Source organism: Neomonachus schauinslandi, chromosome 1, assembly GCF_002201575.2.
Source record: "Neomonachus schauinslandi chromosome 1, ASM220157v2, whole genome shotgun sequence".
Taxonomy (NCBI): domain Eukaryota; kingdom Metazoa; phylum Chordata; class Mammalia; order Carnivora; family Phocidae; genus Neomonachus; species Neomonachus schauinslandi.
In genome coordinates this window covers 56764088-56782754 of record NC_058403.1, presented here as the reverse complement: position 1 = coordinate 56782754, position 18667 = coordinate 56764088, and the positions used below count along the sequence as shown (strand labels likewise).

At 48.5% G+C, this 18667-nt stretch overlaps 1 protein-coding gene across 1 annotated transcript in view; it reads right to left on the bottom strand.

Moving 5' to 3' along the window:
* C1H3orf52 (chromosome 1 C3orf52 homolog) overlaps window positions 1-18209 on the bottom strand; it is a 28155-nt gene extending 9946 nt beyond the window's left edge. Inside the window, exons 1-3 of the mRNA XM_021692522.1 lie at window positions 17963-18209; window positions 11570-11699; window positions 5186-5313 (exon numbers count right to left, since the gene is read on the bottom strand). Of these exons, the coding sequence (XP_021548197.1) occupies window positions 5186-5313; window positions 11570-11699; window positions 17963-18100 (396 nt within the window). The 5' untranslated portion in view covers window positions 18101-18209. The remainder of the gene's footprint in view (window positions 1-5185; window positions 5314-11569; window positions 11700-17962) is intronic.
* Window positions 18210-18667: the final 458 nt, after the last annotated feature.

Sequence of the window (18667 nt, the reverse complement as noted above, 5' to 3'; positions counted from 1 at the left end):
GTACATCGAGATGGAGGTCATTTAAGCTGACTTCTAACTCCTGCAGAGATCCGATTAAATGATTACACCAACTTTTCCATTCCCCCATGCTGGTGATCTGCAGTGTTTGCAATTTTCCCTTATCACAAACTATGCCCAAGTAATCTTCCTGGAATATTTTGGTGCCTCTCTTCTGATACATGTAAAAGTTTCCCTTGAATATGTGAGGAGAAATGGAATTGCTGGGTCCAAGAGTGGGTGCATCTCCAACCCACCTAAATCTTGCCGAATTGCTCTCCATCTCAGCACTTGGCAGTGTTCCATTTCACACGGCCTCGCTGCCACTTCCTGTTACCACATTTTTTTAAAATTATTGCCAAACTAAGGGGTATAAAATTGTTTACATTGTTTTGATTTGCATTATTACAAGTGGGGTTGAGTATCTTTTCAGGCATGTTTATGAACTCCTTTAGGATTTTGCACCTTTGACGTGCCTCTTGGTTTCCTGTCTTTCTCTTGAGTTGTCTGTTTCTTGGCTGTATCTGTATCTTTTCTATCTGAAGTGTCTGGTGTTATACTCTGGACACTAGCTGCTTTTACATTACCATTATCTTCTCCTTGTCTTTGATTAACCTTTTCATCATGTTTCAGAGATGGGAATCCTAGCCTAGTAGGACTTGAGGATGGGTAGCTGAATGTACTTACATTGCACTTTTGTGAAATTGGCATTTGAAGGTTAAATGCCTTGGTGTTTTGCAGAGAGCTTCTAGCATAAATCGGGAGGACTGCCCTGGGATCTGGCTGCGCTTTCTACCCTGGACCCAGCTCTGGGGCTGGAGTGAGCCCACCGCCAGGCCCACTCCTGCCTAGCCTAAGTCAGCCTTAGTGGAAGGCTCAGGGGCATCCAGGGGCAGCCTGGTGCTGAGGTGAGTGGCCCAGCTGCACCCATGACTGCTCAGTGCCTCCTCACCTCACCCAGTACAAGCAGCAGACACACCCTAAAGAGCAGTGCCCGGAGGGGAGCTCGGCTCATTTTGTGTCCCACCCAGTTCTGAACAGAATCTCAAGGAGCCTACATTTCCACAATACACTCCCACTTAATTCACCTGGTGACAATTCAGTCCCTTCAAGGTGGAGCAGAGGGGATCAGAGCACCTACAGTGTGTACATCTCTTGTATTTTTGTTCCGAGCTTTATAAGAACCTGACATAAGCAGCATCACCACCCTTCCCTTCTTACTAATAATGAAAACAGCATGCAGAAAGGGTATGAAACCTGCCCGAGGTTGCTCTGCTCATAAGGAATTCAGTCCTAGGGGTGATAGACACTAAAACCCACTTTCTTTACATTTGAGGATGAAGCAAGAAAGTGTCCTGAATAGCAAAGAGGAAAGAAGCATAAAGTGGTAAGAACCTTGGGGGAAAATGACTGAGTCATCTTACAGGTTTTGAGCCCCCGAGAAAGAATGCTGCCAGAGGCCGATGCAGGAATAAGAAAGCCCTCTCACAGGGCTGCTCCGAACAACAAGGAGGCGGAGGATGCTATGGACAGGGTTTTATTTTTCTAAGCACTTCCTTACATACACACACACACACACACACACACACACACATGCACGCATGCGCACATGCACACATAGGCACATACATACACGTGCATGCACACATGCACGCACACAAACATGCACATAAACATGCATACACGCGCGCGTGCACACACATACATACGCACACCCCCCCCACACACGTGCACGCATGCACATGTACACACATAGGCACATACATACACGTGCATGCACACATGCATGCACACAAACATACACATATACATGCATACACACATGCATACACGCACACGTGCACATACATACATACACACACACCCCCCACACACGTGCACGCATGCACACGTACACACATAGGCACATACATACACGTGCATGCACACATGCACACACACACATACACACATGCATACACACATGCATACACGTGCGTGTGCACGTGCACATACATACATACGCACACACCCCCCCACACACGCACGCATGCACACGTACACACATAGGCACATACATACATGTGCATGCACACATGCACGCACACAAACATGCACATAAACATGCAGACACACATGCATACACGTGTGCGTGCACACACATACATACGCACACCCCCCCCACAGACGCACACACATGCACATATACACACATAGGCACATACATACACGTGCATGCACACGCACGCACACAAACATACACATATACATGCAGACACACATGCATACACACGCGCGTGCACATACATACATACGCACACCCCCCCCACGCGCATGCATGCACATGTACACACATAGGCACATACATACACGTGCATGCACACATGCACACACATACATACACATATACATGCAGACACACATGCATGCGCGTGCACACATACATACGCACACCCCCCACACACGTACACACATAGGCACATACATACACGTGCATGCACACATGCACGCACACAACCATACACATATACATGCAGACACACATGCATACACGCGCACGTGCACACACATACATACGCATACCCTACACACACATACATGCGTACACACATACATATGCATACGCACATATGCACATAAACATAAACAAACGTGTTATGGCAGGGATGGTGTCTTTCCAACCTTCTTTGTTCCCGCTCTCCTCTCCTTCCTTTTTAATCCTTAGGGCCTAGTATTCTTTGGCACGTAGTCGTCTCTCAGAAAAAAAATCTAAGCTATAATTTTCCATTAAGAGCTGGAATGGTGTACCAGATCACTTTTAGTGTCCACTGTGATTCTTTTTGGTGACATGGCCCCCTGCTGTCATTGGAACATGTCCACATATCTGGGAGCGGTTAACCACACTGCTATGGGCCCAAAGAAGTGAAATGGGGGGCTCCTCACCCCTGGCCCTGGAGTCCCACACTGTGCCTATGAGGCTGGGTGCACGCTGAGCTTGGCACCTGGTGAGCTGACTCTCGGGGTTGGGCAGAGCCGCTAATTCGAGACCAGGGAGGTATATTCCGTGTTAGCAGACCTGCCATTGTGAATGCCTGCATCAGGGCCACGGGCCACGGTACCACAACGTGCAGCTAACCGGCTGGCCGAAGCAGAGCGAGGGCCCCAGCGGGAAGAGAAGAAAATTCTGGCAGTGGGATAAGGGAGGGGCTAGGAAAACTGTTTAGAAAAGCAAGACAATAAAGCAAAAGCAAGGACATGGTGTTTCACTCTCCACTCCCATTTACCTTCCATATCTGGAAATTTCTAGAAGTTGGCCTGAGTGAATGAAAGAAAGGGGCTCTTGACCTGACAGTAAGACTAATACCTCTAAGGTCTCACTTTTGTTCCTGAACATACTCGGTTGGGACACCAGGGGCCAGTAGCTTTTTCACCTTGCTGTGCCTTTACTTTAATCATCTGTAAACCAGACCATTCTTTAAAAAAAAAAAAAAAGTGTTTTACAGAGTTCTTCATATGCATCTCATGTGCACCTGTGGGTATACAGTAAAAGTATAGCGATTCCCATTTATCAGGGAAGGAACCAGCTCGAGCAGGCCCGTGCGCTTGCCCCAGGGATCATGCCAGTCCCCGCCCCTTTGCCACTACACAGCAATGAGCTAAACGTACCTACAGGATCTGCTCGTGCCTGGCTCTGTGCAAGAGATATGGCTCTGAGGTGAATGATTAACATCCACTTCCCTTCGACTAAAGAATTCGGCCTGTAACAGGTGACATGTGTGGATGCTGCATCATCTCATTTCTGCTCAGCAAATGCAAAACCCCTTGGCGAAAAAAACAATCAAGAGGAAAAAGGCAAGAGGCTATTCACTCAGCAACTTGCTCTGGAAGCAGGTGAAAGAAAAAGAGGAAAAGGGGCTTGCAGGTAAGATTTAAGGGAGGAAGAGAAGCCCAGATAATCATCCCAGAGCACAAACCCCCATGACCCGAAGGAGCAATCAAATAACATGCCCTTGGGTGCCCGGAAACTAACTCTGGGGTGACCGAGAGGGAATCACCTCCTGGGAAAGCTTTCATAGGAATCAGATGGAAACCAAATGAAGGTGACTCACCCCATTCCACCTATCAACTGCAGAGAAGGGTGTAATGGATGGCAGGCTGGTCTTGCTTCTACTCTCTTATTAAATACTTTTCTGGATCTGGCTGTGAACCCAACCAGCCCTCATGGTGACGCTGCATGCCCTCATCATGCACAAAGGACATTCTCCTGCATTTCCTGCTCCAAGAACAAAGCCACCATCCACCCACTCAGCTACCCAACCAGGAGCCTGGAGTCGTATTCTCCCTCATCCCCACATCCAATCAGCCATAAAGTCCCGTTGAGTGAGAAGACCTCTTAAATCTCTCTTGAATCTTCCTTACCCCCCTGCCACTGCCCTGGGTCAAGGCCCCCGCATCTATCACCAGGACTACTGCAGTACCTTCTAACTGAGCTCTCAGCTTCCAGTGTTTCTCCACCACCACTCACAAGGGCTAACATGAAAAACTGACCAAGTCAACAAGATGAAAATGTTTCAGTGCCTTACCAAAGAGTAGGAAAACCTTCATGCCTCACCCCTGCAAGTCCCCACCGCACGGTCCGCAAGAGGCAGCAGGACACTGTGGGGCAGATCCCCTAGTATTATCTAGAACACTCCTGCCTCATATTTCAAGACTCACCCTGAGCATCACCTCCTGCAAGAGGCCCTCCAAGCTTCCATCTGCACCTCAGGTAGTTTAGGTGACCCTCCCTCGTGCTTGCAAAATATTCTGTACGCATCTCCCCAATAGAACATATCACACTGTTTAGAACTATCTATTTAACTGCTTCCTCTACTTGCACTGAGCCCCCAACTGAGGGCCCAGACTCTGTGACCGTGGCTCTCGGCACGCTGTCTAGCACATCATAGGTCCCCCACAACATGACAGGTTGAATCAAATGTAAGACTAGAGTGAGGAGACGGAGCACTATCCTCCAGGATGCATTTCGCTGGAGGGCAGGGCTCCTCTCTCAGGCTCTGCACTATAGAAAATTCTAAGTATCAGCGTCTGCCCAAATCCAGACAAAGAATCCAAGCCTGAAGCTACTTACGTGATTGCTCTATGCCAACTCCTCGAAGAACCCACATTCTAATGGTAAGAACTCTGTAAACAATGCTTAAGATATAATTACCCTTTCCGTGAGCAGGTGAGGTAACCCATCCTCGGTAGCACACTCCTCTGGAACCTTTAGCACGACCAAGAAAGTTTTATTTGATGATAACTCAAGTATTTCATCTGCATCTTCATCGACGTAAGTTACTAAAGGCAGGGGGATAAAAAGTAAAAGTAAACACATGCTTAGAATAATAATTTCTTCCACTGGCTGCTATAAAAGACAAGGAGCATTCATCAAGGATAAAGCCTAGACACAGTAAGCAAGTACAAGCAGAAATGCTTTGTCTTCCTGGCAATACCAAATAAAGACAGGGACTGGCCTCCAATACGATAAAAAATTGTTTGTTTTACACCATAAGAGCTCCCAGATGCCACTGAATACAAACTGCGGGAAAAGATGGTGGCAGGGAGCGGGAAGAACATGAATTTCTTGGTTGAACGGGACCTGCAGCTTTAGCTATGTCCACAGGTGTCGAGGCAGGTGTTGGGGCAAGGGTCTAGGGGGTGAACCATGGGTGATGGGGGCCAGGGGCTGGGAGCAAGGAATTTCAGTGAATCACCTCAGTCCAGGGCTGTCAGAGACCCTGATGAGGAAGGGACATCATGGACCAGAACAGAGCGGGGACTAGACAGGAGCAGGTGAGCCATGTCCTGACATCTCCCAGGAAGACAGAAGATGGGCAGGAAGCCTCCACTCTGCAGTCTGTCCCACAGGAGACAAATGTTGGCACACTCTTTTTTTTTTTTACACACTGTTTATAGAAGGGAAACCAAACAGCACTCAGAGCCCCAGAGCCCGAGGGCCTTGCATTCCTGGCACAGTGCTGTTGGTGCTCTAAGGATGGTGAGCTAACTGATTTTTTAAGCAGTTAAAGCCAAAGGAAAAACACACAAGGTCGGGGGCCCGGCGCTGGAAGCTGGCACTCGTGGTAAGTCAACACCACTCGGCCGGCTCCCCGGCGGCCTCCCCGGCGGCCTCCCCGCTGGGCCCGCACAGGAACCACGGCTCGGGCCCTGAGAAAGGCGTGGGTGGCGGAACCGGGCGCTCGCCTTGCCCTACACTTGACTCTCAGGTCTCATGCTTCAGACAGAACATAAGCAGCCTCTTTGGCTGGACTTTGAAAAGGCCCTCAGTGTATGAGGGAAAGGCAGGTGAAAAGAAGAATCCTGATACTTACTCCCTGGGAGGCACGAGGAGCAAGGGGACGTGCAGAACAGAGTTCTCAGAGCCTGAGATGAGCGGCTCCGAGCGGCCGGCTCAAGGCTGGCCCCTGGCTGGCCTCTGCGAACCCGAATCTGGGGAGGGTTCCCACCTCGCCCTCCCAGGTGGTACCCCCTGTTGATACAAGCAATGTGGCCGAAGCTGACCACCTTGCCTTCCGGGGATCTGGAATTTTAGCATGTGCCAGGCTGAGGCTGCCTCCGGGACCGGCCCCAGTAAAACCCTGGGCACTGAGCCTCTGAGCTTCCCCAGTAGACAACACTTCTCACGTGTTGTGTTGTCACATGTCATTGCTGCGGCAGTTAAGTGTGTCCTCAAGTTTGTGCCTGGTTTCCTACTGGATTTTGCTTTATTTCATTTTGCTATGATAAATCACAAGTGATGTGATCTGACACTTTCTTCTAGAAAGTCATTAACTTGAAGACAGTTGGGAGTTCCTGGAGGAATGTGCTACTCTCCCTGAGTCAAGTATTTGTCAACGGGCTGCAAGTTTTAAGGAATTTAATTTTATCTACATTTCCCTTTGCCTTTGTTCCTCACATCAGTAATCATCTCTATGCCTATATGCTGAGTCCCATGAATTCTCCAGCAAATCACTAGATCTAGGAGTGATCCTGAGGACCCCAAACACAGGGAATTATCCCCCCACACCCTTATTTGCTATAAGTCGTGACATTATTTTGTCTGACGATAAAGTTAAGTCTTTGTAGTTTGAAAACTTGCCAGGTAAGGAAGTTGTAATAAAACAAGAAAAAAAATACAATAACCCTTTAATCAACAAGTATTCCCTCACATTTTACGTTACATATTTTAAGTCTTGGGGTGCCTGGGTGGCTAAATCAGGTAAGTGTCTGCTTTCTGCTCAGGTCATGATCCCAGGGTCCTGGAACCAATGGGTTAGGAGTGAGCAGGAGGCAAGATCCAAACGCAGAACTCTGTTTCTAGAAGTTTGCCAGTGAAAAAAGAAAAAAAGAAAAAAATTCCTAAAATGAAGTAGCAAGATTCTGATGGAAGAAGGTTTTGAAGGACAGACAATGCTAGCACATTTCAAGAGGCCCAAGTTGAGAAGAGCCTGAGGATACTTAGTGAGACACGGAGATATCTGAAGGTCCATAGGTCAGGAGGAGCTGGGGAGAATCCTATGGGAGAGCATAGGTGAAGAGGTTGGTCCTGGGAAGGTGGAGAAACAGGGGAAAACACAAAGAAATTTCAAGGAACAGGGCTTATGGATTTGCTACTAAGTTCCTGCCCCCAAGGACCTTGCTAGTTTATAACTTGCTAATGCTGTCTGCTGAGGATTTTCCCATGAGTCACCCTACACTGGGGAGCACTGCCTTGTGCAACCTGTCCGCCTACCAACACTCTGTGACAGCATAAACTGCGGCTCTTACACCCAACGCAAAGACAAAACAATCCATTCAACACACAGCACTTCTGAAGTCCCTGCTTACATCTCAGCACCACAGCGCTCCTACTCAGGGAAAAACTTGTATGGAAAGACAGTAAAGAAGTATTCCCCATCCATAATGCTGGGGAATATCACATAAGGGTCCCTAGAGTGCTAAATCTGATCACCTTTAAACTATATCTCTAAGTATCCACCTACTTGTCACAGTTTGGCTTATACAATATTTAAAATTCTTTGCCACTCCAACGAGAGTTTCACTTGTAGGGTGTTACTCAGGTCTCTCCCCTCCCTGGCTGGGGCAACTCAGTGAAAAAAGCAGAACCCCTGAAGATGCTTAACTGATCTTCTAAATTGTCCAGAAAGAAGATGACTTGGTGGGGGGAGGCTTTTTCCCCCCCTTTTATCATTTATTTACATCAAGGAATTTATACTTCTTTAGGGAGAAGAAGAGAATCCATCATTATCTTTTCCCTGAAGAATGGAGACAAAACCAAGCCTCCAGACTCAACAGGATTCCCTGGGCTCTGCTCCCCAAATTGGCCACTTTAAGAAGATTTCATTGTTTACCAGAGCATCTCCTGCACAGTGTGTATGCAGCCCCAGCTCAATGCCTTACACTGAGCCATGATCCTGAAGCTGTCATCACTTCAGTGCCATGTCAAGGGCAAAGTGGCGGGAGATCCACCCCAGATGCAGGCAATAAAGGGTATACAGTCTGTAGAAAATTAACAATAATAAAACAGACCACAGTTGACAGTAATTCTTAACAATGTCAGTGACAAGATAGACCTCCGCACTGAACACCTCACCCTGGGTACCCCACTGTCCCCTCCTCAACTCGTTACCCCTTCTATGTCAGGACCTGTTTATTGTCCACTTCTGTGTGCACTCCATCTCCACAGTTATTAACATCTCTTCCTCTGAGCCTCAGTCTGCATGCTACAGAGCCTGGTGACAGGAGACTGAGGAGCTGGAGCGCGGGAAGAAGGAGGCAAAGGTAGCTCCCAAGGAACCTCACTTCTTAACGAAGCCAGCCATGCGTGTAGCCCTTGGCTCTGCCAACACTGTGCTTTTCCAGACAGCAGTGTTTTCCTCACAGTGCTCAGAAGTTCTATGAGTTCGATTCCTATCACTGGGGCTCGGTCATGAGGCAATGGCCAATTACTGTATACGGTCATCCCAGAAGTACCCACAGAGCTGCTCTGGGTGAGGCTGGGACTGTCAAGGAGGGAAGGAGGAGAGCCCTGGCCCCGCCCCTTTTACCCATGGCATTCCCCCTCCCCCACAGTCCCACACCATGACTCTCCCCAAAGGCCCAAACCCCTGAGGGCTGAGGTGCCAAGTGAAGTAAAAGTATCTCTCGGATTATAAAAATGTGAAAGTGTGCAAATCTCTTTACAGCATTAACATTTGAAAATACACTTTTATAACCACATTGAGAATGAAGTTTGCGCTACAAGTATTACAGAGTTCTTCCCTGAATATTATCCAGTGAACTCTCAGGTCCCTTGGGAAATGACGGAAGGAAAAGAAATTCCTTCCTCTGCAGATTGCTGTTGGGCAGTTGAAGAGGTCCGATGATTTTTGAGAATGGAAGACAGCTCTTGGGTCTTGTGCTTTAGAATCCTGAATATTAAACCAACTGGACCTGCTGCATCCTCCTTTGTTATAGGCCCCAGAGGCCAACAGACAGATTAGCCGATGTTCAGGAGAGCACCACCTAATTGTGATGGGACAAGGTTGCACAGCTCAACTTGTTTCGACATCCACGTATGGCAGTTGATGGGAAGAGGGAGTAGGAAGGCTCACACCAAAACTCTTGTCCTCAGGAGGTCGGAGGAGGTGTAGCACCTCTCATCAACTTCTCCCTAACTCGAAACCAGCCTGTGGCCTCAAAAGATCACCATCCCACCTCAACTATGCCCTAAGTAATTAAGCAAACATAGTGCCATCAAATTTCCCTATTCCTTCAGGGACTTTAACACCTTGAGACAGGAGAGGAAGAAAAGGAATAGGAGGTAAAGGGCAAATGTAGTTCCTGAAGAAAATTCCCAGGACCCCTTCTGGAGAGACTCAGGGGCTCTTCATCCAAGATTGGGTTTATTAAGAAGAATCCGACTCAACTCAAATCCTTGTGGAGACCAGATCACCCTCAAGAGTATCCCAACTCCAGAAAAGCCCCCCCACCCCTGCAATCACCCCCACTTACAAATAAAAACAATTTTCTTCTTTCTTGTTTTAAAATGGAAATGAATGCCCACTGGAGGGTGCTATGTTTATTCATCATGAAAACCTTAATATCAATAATCATAAAAAATTAGCAACTACCTAAAAAAGCTTTAAAATGGTATGGAAGACTATATCATGCAGTCATTTAAAAAAAAAAAAGTGTTCACAAATCATTTTTAGTGAATTGGCAAAATGGCCTCAATATAGCATTAAAAATCCTAAAGGTAGGCCCCAAGATGATTAAAAAACAATCTGATCAGGGCACCTGGGTGGCTCAGTCAGTTAAGCATCTGACTCTTGATTTTGACTCAGGTCATGATTTCAGGTGGTGAGATCAAGCACCATGAAGGGCTCCACGCCTGGCTCGGTGGGTTAAGTGTCTGCCTTCGGCTCAGGTCATGATCCCAGGGTCCTGGGATCGAGTCCCGCATCAGGCTCCCTGCTCAGGAGAGCGCCTGCTGCTCTCTCTCTGGCAAATAAATGAATAAAATTAAAAAAAAAAATTAGGAGTCTCTCTCTACCTCTCCCTCTCCTCCTCCGCCCACCCCACCGCGGCTCACACTCATGCTCTCTTTCTCTCTCTTTCTAAAAAAAAAAAAAGAATTAAATAAATAAAAAACAATCTGAACTCAAATTATTTTAAAAATGCAAGTAAGAAAAAGAAGAAAATATAGTGCAATATTAATAATATGGATGGGCTTTATGGGTAACTGAACATGTATTATTTTCATATTCATAATAAATAATAAATAAAGGGCACCTGGGTGGCTCAGTCGGTTAAGCGTCTGCTCAGGTCATGATCCCGGGGTCCTGGAATCAAGCTCTGCATCGGGCTCCCTGCTCCGCGGGAAGCCTGCTTCTCCCTCTCCCTCTGCTGCTCCCTCTATTTGTGCTCTCTTTCTCTCTCACTCTCTCTCTCAAATAAATAAATAAAATCTTTTTAAAAATTTTAATTTAAAAAAATAAATAATAAATAAAATATGTAAAGTATATAGTTAGCACCGTGTAAGTTTTTGTTTTGTAAACACATACAACACAAATATAATAAAGTTATTTCCAAAATAGTTGAAGTAATGACAGCATATAGATACGTGGTTCTATAAAGTTTTTAAGATGTTTTCAAATGGGCTATTCATTATTTATCATTATAATAATGTACTAGGTATATCAGAGGAAGTATAATAATTATTTTATGAAACAAATGAAAAATTTTCAAATAAGTAGGTGTAGAGAAACAATAAAAGATAAATTAGTGTTTAGGTAAGTTAAAATTAAGAAATCTTCAAGATCCAGTGGGCAGAGTTTAAAATAAAACATTGGTCTCCATACTTCTTTCAGAGCTTATTAAACAAACAAAAAAATGAAATAAAACAAAGAACCATGGATAGCTACCACCCATACAACAATCCCAAGCCAGTTTTAAATTCATATTTAAATAATGAAATAGCAATGAGCACATCTTCCATATCAGTGTAACTCATAAACGAACATTAAATAAGTTCTTCAAATGCATCAGCTTAGTCCTGTTTAAATCCTCTTACCTCCAAGAAGACATAAGCTTATGATGATGACTACAATGAGACCTAGGAAAACAGAGGCGATGACCATCCACAGTTTGCACTTTCCAATCAATTTCTTATTACAGGAGCTCCAAGGGTTCTCCTTGTTGGCCTGGAAAGCAGAGGGACGCTGTGAGGCAGTCACTGGTTTCAAGAAGCACTTCTGAATGCTTGTGAAGGGCCAGTAATACAGAAATGAAGGCAGCAGGATCCTGCCCTCTCTGGGCTACACTCCACGGAGTCAGGTTTGCAAAGAAGCAGAATGTAACCTCACACAGAAGGGAGGGAGGGGCGCCTGGGTGGCTCAGGCGGTCAGCTCAGGTCATGATCCCAGAGTCCTGGGATCGAGCCCCGCTCAGGCTCCTTGATCAGCAGGGAGTCTGCTTCTCCCTCTGCCTGCCCCTCCGCCCCGCAGCTTGTGCTCTCTCTCTCTCTCAAATAAATAAATAAAACCTTTTTTAAAAAAAAGTAAGCGAGGGCGCTTGGGTGGCTCAGTCAGTTAAGCGGCTGCCTTCGGCTCAGGTCATGATCCCAGGGTTCTGGGATCAAGTCTTGCATAGGGCTCCCTGCTCAGTGGAGAGCCTGCTTCTCCCTCTCCCTCTGCCTGCTGCTCACCTGCTTGTGCTCTCTCTCTCTCACTATCTCTCTCTCTGTGTCAAATAAATAAATAAAATCTTTAAAAAAAAAAAAAGGAAGGGAGAAAATACCCGGGGGCCCCTGGGGGGGGGGTGGGGGGGGGGGGGGGGGGGCGGTTGAAGCAGGACTTTGAAGGATGGGCAGAAAAAGGCATTCCAAATCCAGAAAAGAGCATCCTCAATGTTGATTCACAAGGGAACTAGCTGGCCAAGAGGATCCTCTGACGGGAATGTGGTGGGTTCCAGAAGCAAGTCACGATAGTTAAGATTAGAGACCGTGAAAGCCTGGAGCCTCCTTGAGAGGGTTTTCAATGCCACCAGAGCAGTCTGGACTTAATTTGCTGTGTGCTGGGGACCCGTGAAAGGTTTTGGAGCACAAGAGCCGAGCTGAAGATGAAGAGAAGAATGATGTGCGGTTTAGAGTGGGCACACCAAGAACAAGCGAAGAGGCTGCCGCCGCGCCCCACACTGCAGAATTAGGGCCTGGAAAGGGAAATGCAAGGCAGCTTGGGAGCCACACCAGGAAGGGGGCGGCCATGGGGGGTCGTGAGGCCACAACAGCCATGCTTGATTGGTGGCCAACACCGTTTCATTTCAGTCGAACGGCCCTGCAAGGGACGCATTAGCCCATCTCCAAGATGCAGTTAGAGCAGGCGAGACGGATCCCTGCTGCGGGTCACAGCAAAGCTGGCCCCTTGCGTCCACAGCCCCCTGCGACACGGTGCAGAGCCCCAGGTTCTGAGTGCGTCTGGCTGCCGTGGGGTGCCTCCACTCGGGGCCACCCCCGGCCCCTACCAGCTTCCGTGACTCCTCTCCATTCCCACCGAGCCGTTCGGGAATTCCCACATTGAGTCCACAGACTCCGAGGGGGCAAAGTGTGGTTCTGGATCGGCATTCCCCGCCCACACTTGAAGGCAGTGACTGCCTCATTCAGCAAGTTACTGAAGCTCACCGGCCCTGACATCCTCAACTGTAAAATAAATCTAGCTCCCAGGGCTCTTGTAAAGACTAGAGATCGTGGACATGAAGCACCTGCTACACAAATGTTAGGGACCCCACACATGGGAGCCATCATTACTGTGTTCTCCAGTCCCACAGAGCAGCACCTGGTTGACTTTCTTTCCCTCATGCCTGTGGTGATGGCCACCAGAAAAGGAAATCGTTCACTTCAGGACGACAGTTCAGACTTGCTCAATGAGAAGTTCCCAAGCCTGGCAGCACGTCAGGATCAGCTGAGGAGGAATTTAAACCACACACCCCTAGGCCCTACCTGGACACAGGGGACCAGACTGTAGAGTAGGTGGGGGGTAGGCCCCAGCCTGTAATTATGTATGTATGTATTTATTTATTTATTTATTCATTTGAGGGAGAGAGAGAGAGAGCACATGAGTGGGAGGAGGGCAGAGGCAGGAGAGGGAGAAGCAGACTGGACGTGGGGCTTGATCCCAGGACCCCGAGATCATGACCTGAGCTGAAGGCGGACGCCTAACTGACTGAGCCACCCAGGTGCCCACCCACCCCCACCCACACCCCCCCCATTCTGTAATTTTGAGCCTCCCAGAGTATATCAGTTGCTTTATCAGGGTTGAGACTTCTGTTCTGAAGCCTCATCACTCTCCAGGAGCCAGGTCAGATCTCTCCTTTTGTGGAGGCCTCCCTGCCACGTCGCCCATGGAGAGATATCCCAGAACATGAGCTGTCCACACAGCACATTTGTCCCTGCTTTGTCTGGTTTCATATTCAAATATAAACAGATATCAGCCTATCTTCCAAGGTAAACTGAAACCGGATAGAAGGAGGGGTGGTTCTTAAACTTCCTCATTCTTATATCCCAGATTTGTGCCTCATTCAAGTATTAGGCTCTTAATACATTGTAGAAGGTTCTAGAACTTTTAAGAAGGTACTTTGAGAAATTCTAGCGTGGAGGTCACACTTTGGAGCCCCTGAGTACACTTTACACTGGCTCTTCTGGTCGGGTGTGAGAGGAGCAATAAAGGGAACACCTGGACAGAAGAAAATGCTCTTGAGGTAAGCGTATTTCCAGAGTCCAAGGACAGAGCCACCTCTCACCCAACCCGAAGACTAAAAACTGCTCCAAAGACACCAAAGCCAAGGGCTCAATAAGACACATGGGAAAAAAGGCCCAGGACAAGGAATCTTCAACTTCCCAGGGAACAGAAACATATCTTCCTACTTACAGAGCTCCTGAGAATAAAATGACCTCATGCCATTTTCAGTCCTTACACAAGAAGCAGCCAGGACCATAAGCTTAGTACAAAATGAAAGGGGCTGGAGTCTCAAGGGAGCCGCAAATTGAGGGTCAGTGAACCTCTTTGGCCTCTTGTGGCTCCACTTATGATTTCCCTTAGAAATAATAAACTAGGACCCTGGTGCTATGAGGAGACCATTACTCTGACTTCCTAGGGAGAGTCACCTCACTAGTACACAGCCCCTCGCCTGTAGGAAATGCCTCTTCCTGTCCAGCCCAAAGCTGCCAACCTACAGCCTGGCCCCTTCGCTGCCTGCCGTCAGCCCTAGGGGAGAGACACTATCCTTCGCAAAATTAATCTTCACAGACTTTAAGTCATTGTGAAGTAGTCCATCAGCTGACTCCCACCCCAAGAATAAACTACAGTGCTTCTCAGCTCCCTGCACATTAGAATCAACCAAGAAATTTGTATTTTTTAGATGTTCCCCCAGGAGATTCCACTGTGCCCTGAGGGTGAAGAGCCTCTGATAGAGTAGGTGTGTGCCATTTGTGCTGAGACTCCCCTAAAACCCAGGTCACAAGGACACACTGCCTCCTTCACTAGCATCTTCTTTGTCTCGTGCCCAAATTCTAGGTCACGAGGAGAAGCCAAGGCAGGTTTTTCTACAGGGTGCTTTCCAGAGATTTTTGCAAACTGCATCTTACATTCTATGATTGCATTATATGGCTGGAGAATTTTTGTGGCTTTCCTCTGAACGGGCCCCCAAACAGTCACATCCCCCTTCAGATACGGATCTGAATACATGACCTAAAGCCCTGCAACAATGGCGAACTCTCTCTTAGACACAAAAAGCTTTTCTTCTCTTTGGCTCTATTAAGAGCAGAAATTATATACATTTGGAAAAATTTTCTTAGCACTGTAGGAAGATCTGTACTTTTGTAATCTCATTGTGGGATTTAATCCACTTGTCCACCCACAGAAAATCCAACTGATTCTTGTCCTAAATTCTGAACAATGCATAGCAATGGGGCTAATTTCCCTCAAGCTCCAAGCCCAGAACAAGCAAGGGAAGTTCTTTCCCCACTGCCTTTGTAGACTCTCCCAGATCCGCCCTTCCAACTAGGAAGTTACCCATGAGGTGGGATGTCTTCTTCCCAATAGTCCCAAACTGAGCGTGGAGCCTGCTTGAGATTCTCTCCCTCCCTCTCCCTCTGCCCCTCCCCCTGCTGCTTGTGCGTACCTGTGGACTCACTCTCAATAAACAAATACATCTTTAAAAAAAACCAAAATACACTTCAACTTATTCTATGTAACCAAAGAGAATGATTAACACCTTAAATGGAGATTTTTTTTCTCCTTTTAAATGTTTCCTGTTCAGGGCGCCTGGGTGGCTCAGATGGTTAAGCGTCTGCCTTCGGCTCAGGTCATGATCTCAGGGTCCTGGGATCGAGTCCCGCATCGGGTTCCCTGCTCAGTGCAGAGCCTGCTTCTCCCTCTCCCTCTGCCGCTCCCTCTGCTTGTGCTCTTCTATCTCTCTGTCAAATAAATAAATAAAATCTTTAAAAAAAAAATGTTTCCTGTTCAAATATCTGAATGCCCTCCAAGGGCTCATGTACCCTTCACCTTCATGCCATTCTGTCACTCCCCATAGCTTTTCCTATTTGGCGTGCTACAAAGCTAAGTCACGAGGAAGTCTAGGCTATCAGTGTACAGCTGCCTGATGAGGAAGTAATTAGAATACAAAAGAGCCATCTCTCCTGGGTAGGTACTAAACAATTATAAAATACTGATGCCCTACATGCGTGTGCCATGTTCTTCTACTCATCTGTTTTCAACAAGGCATTCCCAGGCCTCCTGGAGAAGCCCAGTTAACCTCATTACATGACCATTTAACTACAGACCTTAGCACCGTGGCACAGGGCACACCTTTTAGTGGTAAAACTGTCACCAAAACTCCTGTCTCTGGATTCAGTCCCAGGAGTCGTTGGTATGGCCTGGATCTACCTAACATGAGGCAAGTATTTCGCAATCCATTCCTAGACCCTGGCTTGGAGGACTGACACAGCAAGCCCACAGCTGTGGCCACTGCACAGAGAACAGACCATCTTCGTCCAACCTTCATTCTTCCTTGGTGCTCATCTTTCACTCAAACATAAAGTCCCAAATCACCCTCCAGGGTACCTATAGGTCCTCAGAAAAGCAGACTTTACAGTGTTTCCAGGAATCGATGTCGAAGCAAAAGCAAAGCTTTCCCCTTTCTTTTTTTTTTTTTTTTTTTTTTTTAAAGATTTTATTTATTTGACAGAGAGAGACACAGCGAGAGAGGGAACACAAGCAGGGGGAGTGGGAGAGGGAGAAGCAGGCTTTCCGCGGAGCAGGGAGCCCGATGTGGGGCTCGATCCCAGGACCCTGGGACCATGACCTGAGCCGAAGGCAGACGCTTAACGACTGAGCCACCCAGGCGCCCCAGCTTTCTCCTTTTGATGTCCTTGCTTATCCCTTAAATCAACAGGCGAAGAAGAGTCAAAGGGGTGGGAGTGGAGAAGTGGGACCTCGAAAGATCAGGTTGGAGCCATATATATGGGGAGCTCCAAGCACCCTGTAAACCTCCAGCCAATCCTAGGGGTTAATCAGAAGGCAGATGGCTGTGAATTCAGTCTCTGCTGTTTTACAAGCATTTGATGAGAATGAATAAACTTCCCATCACTGCCAGGGCTGGATCAGAAAAGAGCTCAGCCTAAGCACCTCCACGACTTGCTGTAGAGATTGAGAGGAGGGAAAGCAAATGAGGCATAGTCTAGTTCTTTGGGACAAACACTTTGAAATTACTTCCCATCAACTGAGCAGGGGGAGTTCAGTCGCCTCTCCCGGTCTCTTTTCCTGCCAAATCAAATGGCCAGATCAGTAAAGGACAGAAAGCGTGTCTGGGGGATGTGAAGCGGGATAGGGGGATGATGGGCAGTGGGTGAGGGCTAGGGGGAGGGTGGAAGCAGCAAGGCAGTAAAGCTAAGGCAAGCAGATTCTGAAGAAAGAGCGAAGACTCCATCTATCACTCTAGTTCTTTCTCCCCGCTTGAAAAAGAAAAAAACTTAAAGTTACAGAGCTTTTTAAAACCACCTCTATCCCTGGGGACTCTCTCTGAAGAGGGGCCCGTACACCTGCGCGGGGACTCTCTCTGAAGAGAGGGGCCCGTACACGGATGGTGGCAATGGTTGTACAACATACACAGTTGTACAACCTGTGTAGGATTCCTCAGGTTCCATGGGGGTCAGAGGGATCGGAGGGGTGGCAGGGGGCCCTGGCGGGCTCAGGATCGGAGGGGTGGCAGGGGTTCTGGCGGGCTCAGGCGAAAGCGCACTCCCGCGTGCGCTCCATTCAGAAGCTTCCAGGGCGCACCAGCGCTCCGCGTCTGAGACGCCGGGACGGTTGGCTGGAACCCCGCAACTTTGAGGGTGCCAGGCCCGGGTCCTGGCCGGCAGCCCGGCTCACAGTGCGCCCGGACACCGCCCGCAGCGCCAAGTAGGCCTTACCTGGGCTGGGCAGGGTTCCTCGACCGAAAGAGGGATCACCTGGACGGTTCCATTGAGAGGCTTCTGCTCGTCCGGCTGCCCTCGGAGCGCCAAGAGCTCCAGGTCTTCCCCCGGCGATGGGGATCTGGCCCCTTCCATGGACGGGCAGAGGAGCGCTGAGCGGCCCGCGGGAAGCAGGGTGTACACACGCCAGGGTGCAGAGTCCAGAGTGGCCTCCCGACCAGCTCGCACTCCGCCCCCCGCGGGCGCGGCGGGGCAGACCTCGGGCGGCGGGGCGGGGCGGGGCGGGGCGGTGCTGAGGAGGCGCCCCAGGCCCCTGCGGGGTAGAGCGGCCGCGCCTCCTGTGGGCTCGCGAGCGGAGCAGAGGAGGGCTGTTTTTCTGGTTTGTTCAGGGCGCTGCCGGCTCAGCCTTTCCCAGTTCGCGCAGATCCAAAGCAGAAGCTGAGCCGAGGGCCTGGCCGGGTGGCGGCTGTGGCCGGGATGGGGCCGGCAGCGCGGTGCCACGGAGGAAAGTTGACATTCCATCTCCAGGAGCCGTCTGCTGCCAGGGCTTGCCCCGCCTAGCAGAAGTTCATTCATTTCACCAGCAAGGAACTATGAAGCATCTCCTGCGTGCCAGGCGTTGTGCGAGGTTCCGAGCAGATGAAGATGGATAGTACACGCGAACACAGTCCTTCCCTGTACAAGTCCAGAGTCAGGCGAAGA